The 21,979-nt window shown below is 45.2% G+C and overlaps 1 protein-coding gene across 1 annotated transcript in view; it reads right to left on the bottom strand.

The window, feature by feature from the left end:
- Nucleotides 1-465: 465 nt before the first annotated feature.
- Nucleotides 466-21,979, bottom strand: part of LOC143221769 (uncharacterized) — a 35,877-nt gene continuing 14,363 nt past the window's right edge. Inside the window, exons 2-3 of the mRNA XM_076447257.1 lie at nt 17,756-18,183; nt 466-9,119 (exon numbers count right to left, since the gene is read on the bottom strand). Coding sequence (XP_076303372.1) covers nt 8,937-9,119; nt 17,756-18,183 — 611 coding nt within the window. The 3' untranslated portion in view covers nt 466-8,936. The remainder of the gene's footprint in view (nt 9,120-17,755; nt 18,184-21,979) is intronic.

The raw sequence follows: 21,979 nt of genomic DNA, 5'->3' as shown, positions 1-21,979 counted from the left end.
GCGTTGTGCAACGGCTCGCATATCTCGTTTCCCTCCACGTTTATTTGGTCGCTTCTTTGGATTGGTCAGCTGGACGAAATTTTCATTTCAAAATATATATATATATATATTTATCCTATACACACATTTGTTGCTCGTTCGTTCCGCGTCGCTAACAACAACGCCTCTATATAAGCATAACACCGCGACAGGTTGTCCTACATATATATTTCTCTCTGTTTCTTTCGTTTGCTGTGCTGTTTTCGTTCCCTTTTATTTTTCGTCCGTGTTTCTTTCTGCGATACGTCGCTCACCCTCTCTGCGTTACGTCTATTTTCGCTAACTTTTCCGAGAGCAGAAAAAAAAACGGAAAGAAAAACAAGCGCGAACAAAGTTTACTTTTTCTTTTTCTTCTTCTTCTCCTTTTGCTACGAGTCCAGGCTCTATCACAAGTTGGCTGCGAGCTTTACAAACGGCTTGAGAGACGTCACATCCCCTTTCTTTGTTCTCTCTTTCGCCTCTTTATCTGTTAATTTTTTTTCACTTTCTACTAGTCAAATTGCTCGTTCCTCCCCTAGTTTCGTTTCGCGAGATTTCTCGAACGCTCGTGTCGTGTTCGATTTCTACCTTCGTCTCTCTCTCTCTCTCTCTCTGCAATTCTCTCGACGCCCATGCACTCTCCGCATACGCACACACGAGTGGATCCGTATCCGCGCTCGCTCTCTCTCTCACTCTCTCTATATCTCTCTTTCTCTCTCGCAATTAATCGTTACGAACAGATCGCGGCGGTCTATATGGTCCACGGGACATTTGGCTATAGGTAACGTTACTTCTTATATACGTTTTTTTTCTTGCTTTTCTTCGATTTTTAGCGGCTTAATATGCAAGTTTACGGACTACGAACATCGTGTCTTACTTTTGTTAAGTGGAGCACATCAAAGACGGTTACACACAGTCGAATATTAACAGGTGGATGCGGTCTCTCGCACGTGACTCGTCGACTATTACCGAAACACTAAGAATGCAAAGTAGGTTTGTCGGAAGACAGGGTGTCCCAAAAATGTATCTCTTTGCAAGTGATTTCAAGTAACTTTTTCTTTTGCGAAAATGTTCTCCGCGGCTCTGTTCTCGAGTTATTAACGAAAAACACGGACCAATCAGCGCACGGCTACAGAGAACAAATTCCAACTCGACCAATGCCAGTAGTCGCGCTCTGATTGGCCCGTGTTTTTCGCTAAAGGAATTTTTCGTTCAGGAATCAGTTCTTTGAAGGAAGTACATTTCTGGAAGAGCCTGTATTGAAGTAAGTGTCGAGGCACTCTGTTATCGATTTTGTCTGTTTTCTGTTTATTTCGAACACAAGTTACACGATAAATAAACGGATTGTAGGCCGATCAAATAAATGATTAGAAGCGCCGATAGAGTCACGCCGAGAGATCGAAAACGGAGTATCGAAACGAAATACCGTCGGTCGCGAATTCGGCTCGCGACACGACGCACTCCGCTCGGACGAACGAGATTCTTGTGGCTTTTTGCAACCGGTTGGCACCTGGAATACAGTGGCTGGAACGACGGACAAAAACATCGCAGTTCCTTAAAAAACGTTACTCTAGACGCACGACCAGCAGTACACATTCAGATAAAAAACGCGCGAACAGTCGATACAATTTCTCCTTCGCATTTCCTTCCCTTTCTCGTTTTCCTATGGCAAAACTTAGACAGTCTGAGCAAATAAAACCTCTCCCTATATTTCATATTTATTTATTTATTTATTTATTTATTTATTTATTCGTTATTTTCCTTAGTTATCCTCTGCCGTTAGATCTTACGCGTTATTTATACGTCAATTATACGTCGACAATAACATTCATGTGTTGTGTCCTCGTATCGCGTGTACGTGTACAAAGTGTAGAATAGGCATGTGTGTGTGTGTGTGTGTAGAGTGTGTTATCAGATTTTTTATGCACGTTTTTTTTTCTCCGTCCTTTCCCTCTTTTCGTTAAATACATACAAATACATTCGTTTCTCTTCTTATATTGTTATTTGAACCGGGGCCACGGCGAAGATCAATCTCAGAGCGACCAGCCCCGGTTTAAATACTGTCGGAAAGATCAAGATTATCGTCTACGGTGTGTGGCTATGTTAATTCGATCGTTCGATAGAAAAATCTTACTGGGTGGGTAAAAAAAGAATGTATAAAAAAATAACGCATTCGAGCTCGACGTCGCATCGCTCGATGCCGAAGCGTCCTCGCGACGAAAAATTATCTTAACTATCTTTCTCTTTGCGAAAAAAAGAAGAACGCTGCGCATCCCATCTGAATATTTATTTGTCTAGTGCGATTTGTTTTCGCGAACGTGGAAATGAACGAGAGTGGACGTGTGTGACGGTGAAGAGCGTCAAACGAATTCGATGCACGCGGGAACGAAAGAGAAGTCGAGAGTTCCGGGACAAAAGGAACGTCGATGCCAGAGAAAGTATCAAGAAAAAAACAAATACAAAATGAAGGAAGAGGAAACGATATAAAAATCTCAGTTGATTGGTCCGATAAAGACTAGTCGATCGTCAGAGGGGGTGGTTTGTCGCGAACCTCGATTGCAGTTTTCGACGCGATATAGCAATGTATAGTAGAAATAATAATGACGAATGAAACCGATATCGACAAAGCGTCGCGCGGCAATCGATCCTCGTTGCAGTCGAATCTAACGTAGATCGTTCGCTGGGAACGTAGCTTTTATCCGCGTCGAACGGTGACTTCGCTTTCCTTTTCTTCGACGTTCGAGTCACACTTTCTTCCTCGAGAAAGGAGACACCAAAAAATGAAGAAAAAATCCGAAAAAATAGAAAACGAAGAAAAATAAGATCGAGGGTGCGATCGCGAGCGAGCGAGCATGCGCCAATGTCGTCTGTTTCTCGACCTGAACGAGTTCAAGGGCAGGGGGACGGTGAAAAACGAAGAAGAAGGACCAGGAGAAAGAAGAAGACGAAGAAGAAGAAGAGGGAGTAGAGGAAGAAGGGGAGAAGGAGGAGGAGGTGGTGGAGGTTGAAGAAAAAACAAAAAGTAAGAGAAACACGGAGAGAGAGAAACAGAGGTCATTGATCGAGCAACTCTCGCTGAACGCGCACACCTCTGAGAGATCATTCGAAAGTTTCGTTACAATATACTTAATATACGATTACGAGCTAAATGGTTCGTTTTCTTGGGTGATGAGGAAAGGGAGGGGACAAGAAAACAAAAGGAAGTTAGGGAGCAGAGGGAGGATGGACTCGAGATGACACGAGACGGTGCGAAAAGAAAAAATCGAGAGATTCAGGACGCTCGATCCCGATGCGAGAAACGAACGTGCTGCGTCTGCCGGGGGGTCTTTTTCTCTCTCTTACTCTCCGAGGAGAAAGGTCATTCGGGAATGGGTGTAGGAGAGGGACTGGAAGGGGGTCACGGAGGATACATTATAATATTCAATACGATTATTCGTTACAATAATCAGATATTTCATTAATAATTACGAGATCACAGTGACGCTTTGACGCGCGGGGATCTCGGACGGGCGGGCTGCTTTACGTTAGTTATTCGTGATCCTACGGCTGAATGCTACTTTTTCTTTTCCATTACGATCATTGGATATTCTATTTCCGTGGTTTTTCTCGATGACCAGCAGGAAGGTTGCGACTCGATTGACTGAGAACTTCTGTCTGAATCTATATCTCGGTACGAAACTTGTTCTATCTCCGCTTTTTGCTGACGGTATTTTGTCTGGTTAGCCCTTGGTCGATGGCAACGAGAGCCATCGATACCTCGAGCGGGATGGATGCGATCGAAAGATGAGAAATTGCAACACAGCCTGCCCCCCACGATCCACATAGTCACAGTTACAGCTTTTTCTTTCACGTGTCAGCCTCGCAGCTGCCGTTCTCCGATCTTCGTCAATCTCATCAATGGAAAAGTCATCGTCTCCAAGCGAGAAACATCTCCGTCATACTAATTCACTTTATCCACAGGCTCGCCCTTTCGAGATATACAACACTACCATCATAATTTTATATCTCACGGTAGGTCTCGAAATAGTATTTCGATAATATATATATATATCCAAATATACCACTTTAAAATATATATATATATGTATATATATATAGGTGTTTTCCATTATTAATATATTTTTATCCATGTTTATTTATATAATTAATACGTTCTCAAATATGGCTGACTACTACGCTACGTACAAAATGCTCCTACTGAGTTTTACCGTATCTAAAGCGTGGTAAAAAAAAAAACAAAAGAGAATTAAAACGGAGGGGACTACAGACGTAAAAAATTAAAAAAAAAAAGAACACGAAAACAACAAAGGGTGCGGCAGGGCGGGGAATATAGAAACCGTAGAAGGTTATGGTACGGCCCCACGAACAACAAGCGACTATGTACAAAAGCGTTTCTCAGTGGTCACGGTATTATTCTTTCTTGTTTGTCGTAAACGTCGTGCGATTCTTTACGGTTCCGTTAAGTTTTGTAGCTTCTATCGTCGCGTCGGTTCTAATGGATAGCTTCTGTTTTGCGTTTTTGTTGAAACTCACTACAGGATAATGTACACGGGACAAAAATTTGTTCTTGTTTTGTGTCGGTGCTCTATTTTGTTTCGCGTGCGTATATTTCCTTTGTCTTTCGTTGACTCGTTTGTATACTTCGTCACGCGCAGACGAGAATGAGAAAAAGAAAGAGAGATCCAGAAACATTTTGTTCTATCTCTCTCTGCGAATTCGCGCGCGCGCGCGCGCACTCGCTCGCTCGCGTGCGTTCCATTTAACAAACTTTTCTCTCCTCTTTCCTTTGGTCGGAATGCTATTTTTAATAATATTTAACTTTCGCGCGCGTGAGCCCTAAGTCCGGCCGGCTCCGCGCCGCGCCGATTAATGGCAATTACTATCTTATTACATCACAATTGTACGACGATCCTGCTCGCTCTCGCGTCTACCCCCTCCTCGGGTAAACAGAGAGAAGAGAAGAAAACTTGATCGAAAACATAGTAGAGATTCTAAGTGACGAAAGCCGGAGACAAGTTGCTGCTGAACCCACACGAAGGATCTTCTGTCGAACGAGGAGGCGGAACTCGACAGAACTCGGGGACACGCGAAACGATCGACAATTTCAACTTGGCGTGATTCCATGCAATACTCAGATTTGTTCGATTTGCTGACAGATTCTTGCGACATTCAATTGTTCAGAATTAACATTGCGGAAACGGTTCAAATTTTGTTTTCCGGTGACTTTGTAACACAACTCTAGTGCAGGCTGGAACATGTAATGTGGCAACACCGCATACAGACATCAGTCGGATCAGCTGGTCCGATCAAACTACTGCATATACGCAGTGGCATATAGAGACGGCCGTGATATAACCGCGGCAACTTCAAATCACTTCAAACCGGACTGAGCGTTGCCAAATTGACCACGTTCCGGCTTGTACTGAGACGACCATAGCGACAACCTCGCTAGGCTGAAATTGTCAACGTTTCCCTAGAACCTTACGAAATACGATTAAAATACAATTTATACTCTGCTTTAAACTATCCTAATCTCGATTCGAATTTTACATTAGCCGAACAACGAGGGGCGAACGATAAAGGGCTAGTCTCGGCTACTCGAATTTGAAGATCGGCAGAACGAATAGGAGGAATGGCTCACCGCAGAACTTGTGCTCCCCAGAAATGTCGTTGATTTCTGAAGTGTCTCGATAAAGAATAGCCTAATAGTTAAGTTACTATTACGAGAACATCAAAGAATCTATGTAATAGTTCATCGGCCGAACGGTTCGGATTAGCGTTGTCGATGAAACGATTCGTAAACTTTTCCCCTTTTTGTTACTCTGTTACCTGTAACATCGAATGTTCTAGATTTGTTTTTCACCCTCCTGAACTATGGGACCTCTAACGCTTGTTCCTACGGGATCGTTCCTCGCGGACGAGGACACCTACGGTATTGACTTTCGAAAAAGGGTTGGCATGCCTCTTCGAAGGAAAGCATTCGAACAGGGTCAAGGGCTTCACCTACAACACACCTCGCGCGATTGTTTAGCTTTAAAGACGAATGGCAGTATTCGCGTCTCACGTCAGAAAAATCGTTTTCCCGTTAGACGGTGGACAAATATGCGTTTCTCTTTGTTACCTATAAATAAATACTATACTTTCTACACACTGGAATACTTCGACGTAGTATGTGACGAAAAACCTTATCTGTTACCTTAAGGGTGGAAGAGAAAGAGTCAAACAAACAAAAAAAAAAGAAGTAAAAAATAATAATAATAGCAATCGTAGTAAAACAAAAGAAGAAGTTATTAATAGTTTATAATAATAATAATAATAATAATAATAATAATAAAAACACAGAGAAGTCTTTACTCGGGAGTACAGAGACAGATAGAGAGACAAATAGAACGGTCCACGGGAATATACTATCGTATCGACAGCCTTGTGATGATTTTGGTTCTACCCTGTCGAGCTCGCCGGGCGGCCGTGCCCTGACAGGGATTGTTAACTATCCTTTATTTATAAAATTCCTCTTCGAACACTTACGAACGAAGTAACGTCTCGGTCGCGCGAGAATTTCGGCGCCGAACCGCGAACACAAACAATGAGACCTAGAATACGCTAAACGTTTAACTACAGATTTGCAAGGATCGACGAGTGACAAACAATGAAACCAGAAGAAACGTTGATGAACGGTGATGGTGATGGTCGATCAATGTGCCGAAGAGAGAAGAGATAAAGATGACCAACGATTTTGTAATGGAGCGCGATGGCAATGATCGAAATGAAGACCGATGAAAGAAGCAGCACCAGAAACCGTGCGAAATTCAAAGAGCAATCCGGAGAAGGGGTCTCGGGAGGTAGAAATGAAGGACAGAGTTAGAGAGAGAGAGAGAGAGAAAAAAAGAGAAAGAGAGAGAGAACGACACGCTGGAGGAAGGGTTAGAAAAGCCCAGTTCCGGCGTGTCGTAGAAGGCGTCCATCGTGGACGAGGGCGCCACTAAGAGCTAAGCTACCGGAGATCATTCGAAAACTGTCCACGGGAGTCGCAGCTAGCCAATTAAGATGCTGCGATCCTCGGCCTATCGATTATCTACTTTAATTATAAACGTCGACTTATCACTGAATTTTATTATTTTAGTTTAAATCCTCTATACAAATACAAATATGTTGCTCCCCTCTCGCGTTATCGTGTCCTCGCTCGTTTCCCCTACCTGCTCAATATCGCGCTTTAATAATCATCGTGTTCTCTTTTTCGTCATTTTAGCTTTTTGGAATACACTGAGAGACTTCTCCCTCTAGAGATACTTTCTATATACAGACGACATTCTATCGTCGCCATGGACGTCCGACGATCCCGTTCGTCGAGCCGATCAACCCGTCGGATACGGCTGTTTCTGTCCGAAAACGGTCACGACGCGCTATTATTTCCTCCCTACGGGAAACAAAGAATACACACACACGCACACTCAACGGTTCAAACAATTTCGTGCAAATTTTGCTAAAATCACGCGCCGATCTCCCGGTGTCCAACATCCGCTCGACGACCGACGACCGTTTCTTAAGACGACATGGCGACGTTTGTCATTATATCCCAGATAGAGTTCTGTCCTGCCTGTATCGGCTAGGTAACCGCGTTATCTACAAGCACGTCGATATACTTCCTACCGACGGGAACGGAACAGACAAGTGTTTCGAAACAACAGAGAGAGAAAAGAGACAGAGAGACAGAGAGAAAGAAAAGGAGAGAGAGAGAGAATCAACGAAACAGAGACAAAAACAGAAAACGAAAGCGAAATGATAAACCCGCGCCTGCCTGTTCCGTTCCCGTAATCACACTACTTTATTTAATTCTCTTTATTTTATATCCGTAATGAGATCATCATTTGATTATTGGGTTAAGTCCTCTTTGGATCTCGTCCTTAGCTCCCCGTCACCCTCACCTAGACCCGTGTCACGATCCGCTCGCCGTCACGAACCTCGATTCTGTTCTACTAGCAAGGCGAGCTCGTTTCGGCCCTCTTACCTTCACCATGACGTGAGGCTGGAAGGCGAACGATCGGCACGGTCGAACAAAAACAGTCTGTTCGATCATGTCCGCCGCGCGACGAGCGAGATTGCACCTGGAACGCTCGGAGCCAACGTCTGGCGCGGATCGTCATGATCACGGCCGGGATCTCTCGAGAATCAGTGAATCTAGATGAGACCCCGAGATCTGTCGGAGCGCGTCGGCGAGAATCGCGAAATCGCGCGGCTCCTCGATCGTCGATCAAGTCAGAGCTACGGGAACGTGCGATCATTTTGATCATCGAACTGCTAGATATAGGAAACATCAAACGGTAATTGCCTTCGGGTAGCTCTGACTCCGCGACCAGTGAGGAACCGACAAGTTCCCATCCTCGCCGCCTTCGTCTACTACTCATTGATCATTACTCATTTCTCCGATCGTCTCTGGCGGATCCTTCGTTCTTCCACGAAGGGTCCTGGACGATTTGGGCCAATCACCGAAACGGTTCAAGTGCAATCTCGATCGCGAGGCGTCAAATACACGTGTACATAGAAAATACGTAATCGTAATGCAGATCGTGTTGATTGTTGCGGTAGGACGTCCTACGGGGACCGTCCACGCGGAGCCTACTATTCCGGCTCCCCATCGGTCGGCTGACCTTGTTCGCAGCTCCGCAGAATGGTGCACGGACGCTCGTTCTCTCTGCAATTCTCCTAGCCGTGGCATCGATCTTGGAAGAACTTCCAGGAGCGTCGTAACCCTGAAGAGGAATCCCCGACGGGCTGGAAGGACCAGTTGCCGGTTCACCGGGTGACGACGCTCGGTCGTCATGGCTATCCCTGGTGCCGTTCCAAGCGTCGATGATCATTCTTCGAGTTCTGGCATCGCCTTCGTCGCCGGCGACGACGATAGGACGAGACCGTAACATCTATCGAAGGCGGGAGACCAGCCTCCATCCGAGGTACAGGGCTACCGTCGTCCACAGAGTCTCGCGCAACGGCGCCGGGATCAGCAACGAAAGAATACTGTCCGTGGAACCGGTGTTGTTGTTGTTGCCGCCTGCGAAACCTGGATTCAGCGCCGGCAGTCTTGACTTCTCGATCTCGGCGGCCTGAAACACGCAATGCAGACAAGCCGTCCGTCAGTATATGCCTACTCCACTTCCGACTGTTCTGATTTTGTGCAATGATACGCACAGGTCGGTGATTAGTAGGCTGGGTATCTGGAATTGTGGCGGTAGCTAGCTCTAAACTTAGAAAATTATTTAAGCAATATTTTATTCTATCTCTTTTATCTAATTTCATATGGGGTCCATTTTTATAGTGTACCACTATTCCAAATACAGTTTGCATTATATGAAAGAAAGAGATACTTTAAAGGATCAGAAACATGCATCACAATGTTGATCGTTCTAAATCTCTCGTTAGAGTATCAAGACGGTATTAAGAGGAATTAAAATTACATGAAAAGACAATACGCCGCTGAAAATGTTTGTTAATAGCAATTAACATTACTGTGTATTACATCAGTATTTTACAATTGAATGTAGACCAGGCTGCATGTAGTGGTAATACGCGTTTATTAACGTAACAAATTCTTAATTGAATGGGAAGACGTCCCAGCAGAGTTCAAGCATTTCCGTTTTTCCTCGAAGATGTCTTTAAGGCGAAATTGTTGCGCTGCTTGCTGGAGAAGTCAGGACTCAGGGGTAAAAAAGGGCACGTAGAAAGAAGACGCGGAGAGCCTGACTCCTAATTGGGAGTGTTCTAATTGGACGGAATTACCGTCGATTCGACACTCCTTGCGGCTGAGCCTCCAGCGTAGAGAAAGCATCACGGTCTCTTTTTATCGAGTTCCCTTATCCCTTCGAGTTTACACGAGCAGACGATACCCTCGAGGGGTGGAGCGACGCGATTAAAGTCCACCGCCGCCTCTCCCGGGACTCGTTCCATTCGCGCGAAACACAAATCCGATGGCAGCGCATTAATGCCGGTTAATTGTCAATTAATTTCTACTTTGAAGAATTCCATGGATCCTCACGGTTCGCGGACTCTCGAAGAATCGACCGTCAACCCCGCCCCTCCGATCAACACCCTCCACAAAAGGTTTCCATTATAACTTCGGCATGCGATTCATTATCCAATTACTCATTAAGGATAGAATCCAGCTCGACGAAGACTATCGATACCGTCAACGATCCCAATTGTTCTCGGAATTATTCATTCCTCGAGGAGGATTGAATCAAGTCCGCCTCGTTAAAATATTAATCGGTCCGAGATCGGGAATCGGAATCGATCCCTAAGCCATAAACTGCTCCCGATTAATATTTCCCGCTAGCGATCATTTCGGTTTCCCCATATTCGACGCGCGTGTGTGTCCTTTCGCTAGCAATCAGTATACGAGGTCCCCTCTCTCCTTTGTTTCCTCGATCACACCCCCGGGGTCACGGGGACCGCGCGACTTCCGATCCTCGTTTCGTCTTAATCCACTCGTGGTGGCCGGACGTGCAATAATAAACGCCCGAGAAACGGGGAAAGCTCAATCTCCGAGCGAGAAGCTTTTATGGGGTGGTCATAATATCTGGTCATCGTCGGGTTCGATCTGCCCCACGCCTCCACACCGACACCGCTCGTATTTCCTTCTCCGGTCGTTCTGTATACAGAGACGAGAAAAACACTCGGCCTGGCGGGCCACGATGAGGGAGAAGAGATTACGCGGATATGCTCGAGGGTGAAGCAAGACGAGCCAGAGGAAAGCGTCACATTAAGAAAGAATTATGGACTATGGACTCTCCTCGTGGGAGTCCTCCTCGTCAATTAATATAGTGTCCCTTCTCTCCTCTTCCTCACGTTCTTGTTTCTTCACTCGTCGAATTCTCCTGTGAGATTCTGTTGCGGCGCCTCCTACTTTTGCCGCTAAGGGGCTACGACCACCACTGATATTCGATGCATCGCTGATTTGAATATGCGCCGTACTTTAACGTCCATCATTGTCGATCGTCATGCCGAAATCAAACCTCCCAGAAACCACCTTCGTGAAAATAAACGCTGTAAGACATTGTCAGAATATTTCGGGCAGTATGTTACACAAACTTAGAGGTTCATTTTCAGTCTGCAGGCGCACATCTTCAAATAAGCTTCCATCAAGTTAAACTATACAAACATGTTCTTTAAATGTTCTTTTCTGCTTTGATGAAGTACTCGCGAACTGGACTCAAAGCCATGTGACTCAGAAATTTTCATGCTGAGAATTGGTCAGCCGTTGATTGAACATCGTTTGTGTTACATGCAATATGTTTTGTCGAATACACGGTTCGTTTATAAACCATTAATAATTCCATTCACTGCTTGAACATCAACAAACTGAAGGATATCGAAAACAAAATACTCTGTCTGTTTCTCTTCCTCTTTCTAGCGGTTGTGATCAGTTCTTCGGTTTATCTATTTTCCGGACAAGACCTGGGCGTGATGCCTGAAGTCTGTTAAGGTGTCACGCGTCTCGAGTGTTTATCGAGCCACCTGCGACCGCAGTGTACTCGCTGCGCGTGTACTTTCTCTCCGCCGACATTAGGCGTATGAAAAGCTGGCGGTCGGGTTTTACTGCTCGGGGCCCGGAAGAGAACGCCCGCTTGAGCAACGGAGAGGTTTCGCTCGCGCTTCGTCGACAGTAAACGCGAAATTTATTCGCGTCCAGGTCGCGAGGATTACGTTGCCGGGGCGCGGCGACTAGCGCGTCGGAACTGTAAACTTTAATTATTCGCGCCGGCGGATTGCTCAAGAACAAGACTATGCCTCTTCTCGGTCTTTTTCCTTCTTGTCTATTTGTCCTCTTCTACGTCCCAGTTGCGTTTCTGTTCTCGTTTGGTAACGCGTTACGCCGCGTCGGTGACTAATGGGAGGATTAGCGCCGCGCCGTGTTGGCTCGCCCTTACGCATCGCCGGCAACCCTAATTCACGCGGTTCCGGAAGGGCATCGGAGATTCGGAAAGTACGCTGCAAATTTAATCGAACCTGCCGCGGCAGGTCGGCCATCACTTTGAAACTGGTCTTCTCAAATCAAACCCCTGAATGTGGAATCTTTTTTTGTTTTGCGATCCTGGGGCCTTTTATACTCCAGTCGTCACGAACGCTAATTTGTACGTCCAGACGCACAGCAGGAAATTACGACGCAAATCGCTGCGTCCAGACGCGCTTAGGAGATTTATGCGGATCCGAGACCGGACACCCGAAAATTTGATCAACATCCCGATTAATCAGAGCTTTTCTAGATAACGCGAGTAGGAAATATATCTATGATGATAGGCCCTTTGCTGCGACTTAATACTTTAGGAAACTATGGAAGCTTTTGACCAATACTCTTGAAAATAACTTGTACCGATAACAAGATAGCACAGTATAGAGAGGACAGTTGTTAGGGAGCAATACTATGACTTATTTGTATCAAAAGTTACGAGCTCCGAGGAAAAATCGCGGCAATTACGCGCACTTCTCGCGATAACCATTACACGGCTAGCCCAGGTGTGTTGGGCCTGGCGCAGCGCGGCTCGGTGCAACGACGCGAAGGATAAATAAATGGCTCTGCATGTTTGCGTGGAAGCGAGGCAGGCTAGCTCGCGACTACTGGAAGCCAGGGGGATTATTGTGCAACGTAATTGCACTGCTCGCCGTGGAAACGGCCGATCGGGTCGACGTTTCATCGAGCAACGTAAGAAAAAGCCATTGGAAAACGCGGGTCTGCGGTCGGGACACCGTGAGCCCAGCCAGGTAGCAAGTGCGCAACGCACCGTGGAACCGCAACCGACGATAAAATCCGAGGGTACGATTGGCAGGGATTCGCGGTAGGTGGAAATAAGACGTAAACACTGGACAGAGGAAATCTGGATCGCGTGCTGTCGAACGAACGATCGGACTTTCTTGTGACCGACTCGAGGCAAAGAACAGGAGAAGAGGTTCTTCGCCGAGAGATCCGTTATGCTACCGAGCGACCGGGGTTTAATGTATCAATTTGCGCGTCGGCCGAGCGTTTAAATAACTGATAAATGTCGGCGGAACGTTTCATTAGCCGCGCGCCGCGTAAATTACTCCCTGTTCGTGGAAATCTGTTGCACCAGCTCGAACGAATATTTTATCCTGTCCGTGGGGCGAGCAATTTTCTAACCTCCGCTGGCAAGTTTATCTGCGCTCGGTTTCTCGGAAGGAGCATCGACTCGATGTGTAATAACCTCTATGGGCGTTCAACCTTCTCTCCAACTGCAGTCGTACCGATACACTTTCGAGTTACTTCGAGGACGCTAGAATGTACGAAACCTTTAAAGTTGGTCTTTATCAACCATCTATAAAGCGATATTTTCAAGAGTTAGACAAAACAATGTACAGCGTGTCCCGAACTTAAACAGCCAAACTGTTGGGGTTTACACAGAGACAAAAATGTTATGTAACGTTTTACAGGGAACGCTTTGTTACAGAGTTATAAACAAATAAATATTGTATGTACGGAACGAGCAACTATGTATGTTTCATATAATTATAAAATAATATGATATGATAAAAAGCACTTTTGAACGCTCATTTCAAACTGTTGTAACTGTTACATATTTATTTGTTTATAATTCTGCAACAAAACCGTTTCCTGACAAACTTTCTATAACACTTTTTTCGTCTTTTTATGTATACGTATTTGCAAGTTGCAGTAAGCAAATTTACGTAATTACGGAGGACCGTGGATCAACAGAAAAATATTTGAGAATGCGCAGAATTGGAAGTTTGAAATCCAGAGTTACACGTTCTACAGGAAAAGTGCAAACTAATGGGGGCATTTAATGTTCGCGGAATTGCGGAAGATGTCTAAAGCGCAAGAAAGATCAATGAGAAACGGCTCGCTATGAGTAAAAAGTCAGAGCGAAGGAGGGCTGCGATTGCACGAGATAATTGAAGATAATTTACTCGGCCCGTGGCCACGGCTCGTGCTGCCATGCCCATTTAACTTTCACGTAAGGGGATGTAACCACTTAGCCGTTACATGCTCGCTTACTCTCCATGCATATGTAAAGCGGTGGCTTCCCATGACGAATGGAGAAAGACGGGGTTCGCGCTCGTAACTTTCGCATGACGACGTGTTCTCCAATCAGCTCAGCCTCCGCCGCGATCCCAGAAGTTTACGTTATGACAAAACCGCGGGGAACGCCGGCTATACCGTGACAACATCCGGTAAAAGCAGTTTGCGCGACAGGCGACGCGCGGATACTCAATTGGAGGCGAAATGCGGCCGGAAACACCTGTTGTTGCCTGTGATGAGGACAGAGACAAGGGGCAAAAGTTTTCCCCATGTCGTTGATTTCGAGGATGGGGGCGGGGGGTGGGGGGGGGGGGATCATGAAATATTAACGAGCAGCGCTCCGGAATTGTTTTCGGGAAAGTTTCGTGATGAATAAAGGGTCCGGTCGTTATACACAGACACGGATAGGCTTTCCGCGAGCGAATTTCGAAATACTCGAAACACGCGATTCCGAGGCGGTGGAATTAGTGTCGGGGTAGAACGCCGCCAGGACGACTGGCATAAAACTGGCAGTAAAGGACTGTACAGTAATATCGTCTTCAGTTTCTATTCCGTATAAAGTGACTCTAAGACCAAGTTTCAGGTTTACGATCTCCCCTGTCTTACGATCGGCCGGCGCGGCGCGCGTAACGCTTCCAAAGGCACGTATCAAGCTCCGCAAATATATAAAACTGAATGGGAAAAGGAGCCGGCGATAAGAGACAAAACCACGTCTACATCCGGAACACAGCGAAACAAGACGCCCCGACGGAACGGGCTAGCGTCATCGGATTAATTCGACACGTCGATCCCCCCATGAGGGTAGGAGAGCAAACAGAGGAGAAACCCTGAGAGACAATCCCGCCGAGAATTCGCCGCGATTCGTATTATCAACAAGTCGATCCTCGGGTTACCGAATCGTGGAACTGATCGGCATCCGATCTCCGACGACCAGCCGGCGGCCCCGAGAAGACGCGGAGATTTCTTCAATTTCACGGGTCCGTTCGCCCCCTTCAATTACCACCACTTAACTAGCAATAATTAGACGTTCCAGGATTGGGTATCACGCTGGCGAGGATCTTTAAACCGAATAAAGTCGAGACGGGATAAAAGAGAGGAACGCCCTACCATCGCGCGCACATTTTCTCCTCCTTGTTCCACCCTCGACACTCTCTCTCTCTCTCCTCTCTTTCCGTCTCTCCATTCTTACTCCGCAAACCGCTCGTTCGGCTTCTTTCTTTCAATCGGGCACGGCAAATCACGGGGAATCTCGTAAAACCGTGAAAGGACTCTCCTCTTTTGTCGTCGACGCACAGTGAAAAGAACGACCGACCGTAATAATCGTCCTGGAAGAAACTATCCTTCCCGCTCCGGCCGACGCCGATACTATTGTGAGCGATTGCGACGGGGATTAGTTCTGTTTCTTCACCGGTTAAGTGTCTATTACCGCCGCATTGAATCTTACGACTCGATCATTAGCACAACACGTTATACCGAGACGCGTATCCCTCGATGTTATTATCTTCTTCCCTCTCCGTCTAGTTGTCTCTCGAAGAAACGGCACGGAAAGGAGCATCTTGACCTCAGCTCTGTCAATATACTCCTGCCATCCAGTGCCACTGCAGAGAGCCACAGCTGCGTCCGTTTTTCTTCTGTCATCGACGTTTTCGTAATCCCTTTACGACACTGACGTAACGAATCGTAGTCTCGACGCTATGAAAATAGAATCAGGCATTCCCTTTCTTTCCTCTGTCGTTCGCCTCCTCCTCCCTCTGTTTTCTATACAGCCGGGCAAACAACAAAAAAACCGCGTGTCGTAAAATCAGTGGCGTACCGCTTCGCTCGCCGATACATATTTGATCGAGCGTTCCTCGTGATCGGGAGGCCAGTGATGAAGTGGCCGGCTGAGGGGGTAACCAGGGGGTTGTACACGGTGGAAGTGATACTAGACGTCTTAACGGTGGCGTGCGGATATTTATTGCGCTCGTGGGACAACGACGCTGCCGTCGATATAACTAAATTCGCGTTTATGGCCCCGGCTGACCCACTCCAGCCGCCAATTTCTCTCTTTCCGCGGAGAGAGAAACGCAGAGAGCGTTGCCGCGAAACGAGAGATACTGAATCATTCGTGAGACCATTAAATCGTCGGTATCGCAGACCGGGACGCGCTGGAGTGGGCAGAGTCTTCCGGCGAAATCGATTGTTCGGAATTGGCTGCGAACAAATACGATGGAATTTTCGATCGATCCGACTAAATCGCATGAAATATGAACCGGTTGTGTCTCGGAATTGTTCCGGGGAAAATACGACGCCACCGGGCACCCGAGAATTCTGGGTACGCCGCGCCAGGTCGGTGTGAAATTAATTTAGAAATTAAAGGCGTAAAATGCTCGGCGTAGGGAGCGAGACGCGCCTCTCCTCTCCGCGCGGCATCTGCGTATTTCGACCGGGTTTTATAACAACCACGATACAAGGGCGGCTTTACGACGAATAAAAGGCATCGTGGGGGACGACGGGAATAGTGACAGGCGGCTGCGTGAAGCGGGCATGCTACGCAATTATTTTTACGCCGCGTACCTTACACCTGTACTCTTCTCGTCGTAAACACTTTGCGATACGCCGGCTCGGAGCGCGCGGCTTGAAAAATGTAATGGCACGCGAGCTGCGATATTCGTTCCCGGAGAGTTTTACGGTGAAACTCGACGAAGGGAGAACGAAAACAAAATCATTCTCTATTTACTGGATTTTATGCCGCGAACGCGCGCTTCCGAAATTCCCTCGCATCCCCGAGATTTTAGTACTCAATTCCCGCCACTATAAATTGACGTTGCTGCCTCTCTAGCGTTCCCAAAGTTTTTTCAAAACCAGGTGTTCCAGCCAAATTGCATCGCGTTTTGCGCGAAACGAAAATATAATTCCCAACAAGTAGGCTGCAGATTATCGTAAAATATATTTATAAGACAGAAACGGTAAAGTTGGATGCTTAATAGAGTTTAACATAGCTTCCAGACCATTATGAGAGGGGGAAATGAAATTCTAAAATTGTTCATAAATGTAGAAATTAGCATAAACGTTTAGTCTCCAGAACTGTATTTCTCTGGTTAACAATGCGTGCTGCTTATGAAAGGAATTTAAAAATGTCGTTCACAAGAATGTACGAGTATACAGAATGTTTCAAAATGGAACAACATTGTTTTGTTTGGGAACAAATTAGGGTAGATACAAATTTTAGGCTACTTTTAGAGACAAATTTAGACTAATTTTAGACTGCAAACCAACATATTAAATTGAACCAGGTGGTTGCATCCGAGTTGACCTTTCAAGGGGTTAGGGGTCAATGTTAATCGACAACAGCAATTAACGCTACCTTTCTTAATTTTGCCCCGCTCAGTGCCAATCGTATTAGATAGATAACTTTTGTAAATGCAATGTAAGTTGAGTTTCGAAAAAAAGATTATAAAGATTTAATAAAAAATTGTGTGCCAACACATGCGCGATGATAAATCGTTGTGAGCACATTCCGCAAATGCAGCCAACAACGATGTATTATACTAGTTTTAGTTTGACCGTTGAATGACGAAAGTGCAACGACTGAAGGAATATTAAAATTGAAGCATGCGGATACTCATTGATCCAAACGATATTGAGAAAGTAAGCTCGAGGCAATTGATCGATCAAGAGCATGTTGACGCGAAGCATCGACCGTGCACTGACCTTGGTCTTGGATGCGTGGAAGTCGTCGGCGATGTTCCTGAGGTTGGCACCCACGCTCGCCCACTGGCTCTCGTTGAAGGCCTGGCTGAAGTGGCCGCAGCAATTGTTGCAGGTCGGCTCGCCGATGGGCCCCTTCTTTACGGCGCCGCCACCCTCCGAGGCGAGCCTGCGTCTTCGCGGCCGTGGCCTCGGGCTGGGCACCGGTGCCTCATCGCTGCTGCACTCCGGAAACTGGAAGGCAGCGTCCCTCGTCGGGCTGCTTGGCGCGGACATGGTCACCTGGGGCGCCGCGACCGGTAGCTGCTCGACCTGCTCGACCGCAGACAACACTAGGTCTGGCAGCGGGAGACGGGACAAGTCGGAGTCGACCAAGACCACCCCGTGTTCTCTGGATCCGAAACCATCGCCGGCTCGTCGCGGCAATCGATCTGCGAAACAGAACAAAGAATTTCTCAGTTTCTCAACAACTCTGCACACACCACACAGTATCAACGAGTTTCATTCCTATCGTATTAATTGTCATTACACAGTGACCTTCACGTGGGACCCCGTACTGTCTAAATAATAATTAATCTTCTATTCGTGTTCGATATAGGTTTTGCACTCTAAATTAATCCTTTTGCAAATAAGATTCATCTCGTAGATGGCTTAAAAGAGAAGTAATACTCCTTGTCGGACAGGACACAGTTTATTATTTCAACCAAAAGTTTCCTCAAAAATTAAATTCTGTTCAAAAAATAGTTTGGCAGATGTTTCAACCCTTGGACATTTATTTAGTGAATGTTATTAATCATTCTGTTGCAACCATCACTCCTACAGATTGCCATAATGATTAGATGAATATGTATCTATTACATATGGTTCTACTACGAAGCAAATACGAATAAATGTTTTTATGTTAATTTTGTGAATTTGATTTGTAAAAGAGTTAATTGGGAGTGCGAAAAAGTGAATATGATGTACAAGAGGATTAATTTGGAGTGCGAAACCTGTATCACATCATCAAAATTTTTCACGTTTTTCTTAATTCAATAAATAAATCCTTTCGCTTTGTCATAATATCTATATGGCAAATCATTTTTGTCACTTCAATTTTAGTTGTCATTTTTAAACCTTCAACTACGACTGCGTGTTCATGGTATGTGCCGGTCCTCTAAAAACAAATATTTGTGATTCGAAAGGAAAACGATGAGTAAGCGTGTACAGGATGTCCCAAGACGGGTGATAGAAGCACGGTGTGATTCTATTTGCAAAAATAAGCAAAAGCAAACGAATAATATGACGCTTGCTGTTGGATAGGAATCGTCTGACGCGTCTGATCATGACCAACCATTTCTACTTCGTATTCACAAACTCGATTTTCTCGAAAACGAAACATTAATCGAGGAAATGTTATACGTTCTTTTATTCTTTTTAAATACTTGTACACAGGAAATATTTAATTCAGAGAAAAATGGTCAATATTTACTATTTTTGCTACGTCACTACTTATCGATGGCAGCCGCAGTTGAATTGTTTTGTTCCTGTTCCATTCTCCGAGCACTTTGTTCAACTGGTAAAAACTTCACCCAGGATTATACGTTATAATAAACAGCACAAAGATTACACGTATAATTTAAATCTGGAACAATGATGAAAAAAGTTCTGATCTTTCTCGTTGTAACAACGGCGCGGAGAGGCACAAGAATTCTAGCAGATCGTATTTCGTGAAATTGGTAGTTCCCCGTAATTTCTAATAAGATTTTCATTGAATTTGACCAGTGGCTCGAAGAGAAACGCGTGCGTATGGAACCTGCTCGATCAAAATGGAACAAACAGGAGCTCGAATACGGCAAAATAGAGGTTCACCTTCACCGATCGCAATATTCGATTTATCTCCACTAATCAAAGTCTTTCTCCAGCGACCAGTATCTAAAAACTCCGACGGGATACGCGCACACGACGGCCAAGAATGATTGCAAACTTTCACCTGAACACAAAACTGCCAACGCCGCGTCTATAGACTAGAAAAATGTCACAGGGATTCGATTTTATTCGCTTGTGATTTCTACGCGTGCTCTGACGAAATCCCGTGACATACGATACCGTGTTGCATGCGTCCGACGGGTTTCCTCGATCATCTCTAAAGAGCAAATTCGCCGCGATTCATCAGCATTTCGATCGCTTCGAGCGATCTTCTCTCTCTCTCTCCCGAGAAAAAAGCAGCCGCGAATATGTATACATGCTATGCGCGCGCGGACCGCGGATCAACGAAATACGTATCCAAGCGATTCGCATCGAGCGTATCTGGATTCGCCATCGATAATTAATCGCCGCGGAGAGGCCAGCTCTCGGTTGCGTCACACAATGGAAATGCTACGGTCTACGCACACGCTGAGACGGCCGCTTATAAGGTTTAATGCCACTGGGTAGACAACGGCCTCTAGTGCCCTGTAATGGCAACGAGCGACATTGTTGGCTAATGATTGTCTGAAATTTACAACGGCTGATCCCGGACAGACTTCGTCCCGCGGTTTCGACACGTATTCGACGCTGTAACACGCAAATGCCCGTGGCACGCACCACGTCACGCGTTTCCCCGCTCGCCAATTGGAGCTGCTCGAGAACACAGTCATATCCAGCGCGTTCCTCCGCGATCAAAACAAGTATAAACGTTCTGCTCGAACCCCGTGCGGTATCTAGCCGCCAAGGCGAGCGTTTCGTATCAACGAGTCGCAGCAGACTGCCTGTCTCGTGCGCACGCTTTTATCTCTCATAGAACCACGAAGAAGCATTTTTTCCTTCGATAAGTCCCGAGGCTGCTGGCTATCACAGATGCGCCGCGTTTTATGCCGACCACGCGAAATTACGGCTGCGTAATTCTCTACGAGAACGGTAATAAAAGTACACGCGGAAGGAACACGTGTTGTAGTTCATACATTTATTAATTAATTAATTAACCCCTTCCACCACGATTTAGTTTACACGGTCACAGTGATTCGAATTTCTTAATTACAATGGGATACTTTAAATTTAGTGTTTCAAGCATAAACAAAGGTGTCGACTACGCTTTCAAATATCTATTTTGCATTAAAGTGGTTATTTTGTGGAACAAAATTTGTTTATGCTGGAGTCATATAAAATTTCATTTAGTTAAGTAAAATGTGGAGTGCGAGTAACTGAAAAAAGGTTGATTTCTTAAAGAAGAAAAATCTATTGTAGGCTATATGCTCCCCAACGACTGTATATTGACAACAAACTAAATACAATTTTATTTCGGTTTGTGCCACCGTAGTTTCGATAATTGATGACTGGAATTAAAAACGCCTGTACGGGCCAAAATGAGAATTTTGAGGAAAATCCATGTAAAACTTGTAAGAATGCAATTTACTGCGGAGACACTTAAAAAAATTACAATTTGTGAAAAAATAGCACATTGAGGAAAAAAATATTAAAACATCAGAAAAATGGAAAGAATGAAAGTCTTTTTTAATTTCAGTCTTCAATTGTAAAATAAAAAAGCTGAAACGTCGGACTTTCAATGGATATCCTAGAATCGGTTGTCTGTCCCATTTTATAACGTCACAATAAGAAGCTCATGACATACATCGAATATTGATCACCGATGAATCGAGATTTTTCGATTCCCGTTAAAAAATTTGGAATGCATCGCATTAAACTCTATCGTATTACGTAGCAATAATATGAATAATGACGGCTGTATCACTGACTCATCCTTCAATTCCATTATCTGCGCCCGTACGTAAGTTGACTGCGATTAAAAGCATTAGTCGGTTAACACCTTCTATCTCGCCACAGGCCTTTGCTTTAATTTTAATTGAGTCAGCATCGGGAATAGTGATGAATCGCGTTTCACTCTGCAGCCTGTTAGAGATAAATCAAAATGAGTGCTGAAACCGATTGTTCTATACGAAATGATACTCCGATTATAAGAGTTCTATAAATAGTTGAGAAGACTAACTGTCGATTCGGAAAACAATGGCCGAGATTAAAATCAAAGAAAATTTGTTTACGCTGCAAAGAATGCTGCGCATGAATGTAGTCCGTAGTGTAAGTGTAAATCTGCGATCTGAAGTCGAAAACTAGTTTCTCTGTATAAAATGCTGTCTCATTAGTTATAAGTAAAATGAAATTGTTATACATCAATTGCAATCTATAGGAACTAATTAAAAATTTATTTTGCTCATTGATCATTTTTATATGTCGAAAGCAGTACGTCGACAT

Source organism: Lasioglossum baleicum, chromosome 3, assembly GCF_051020765.1.
Source record: "Lasioglossum baleicum chromosome 3, iyLasBale1, whole genome shotgun sequence".
NCBI classification, from domain to species: Eukaryota; Metazoa; Arthropoda; class Insecta; order Hymenoptera; family Halictidae; genus Lasioglossum; species Lasioglossum baleicum.
This window is presented reverse-complemented; position numbering and strand designations above follow the sequence as displayed.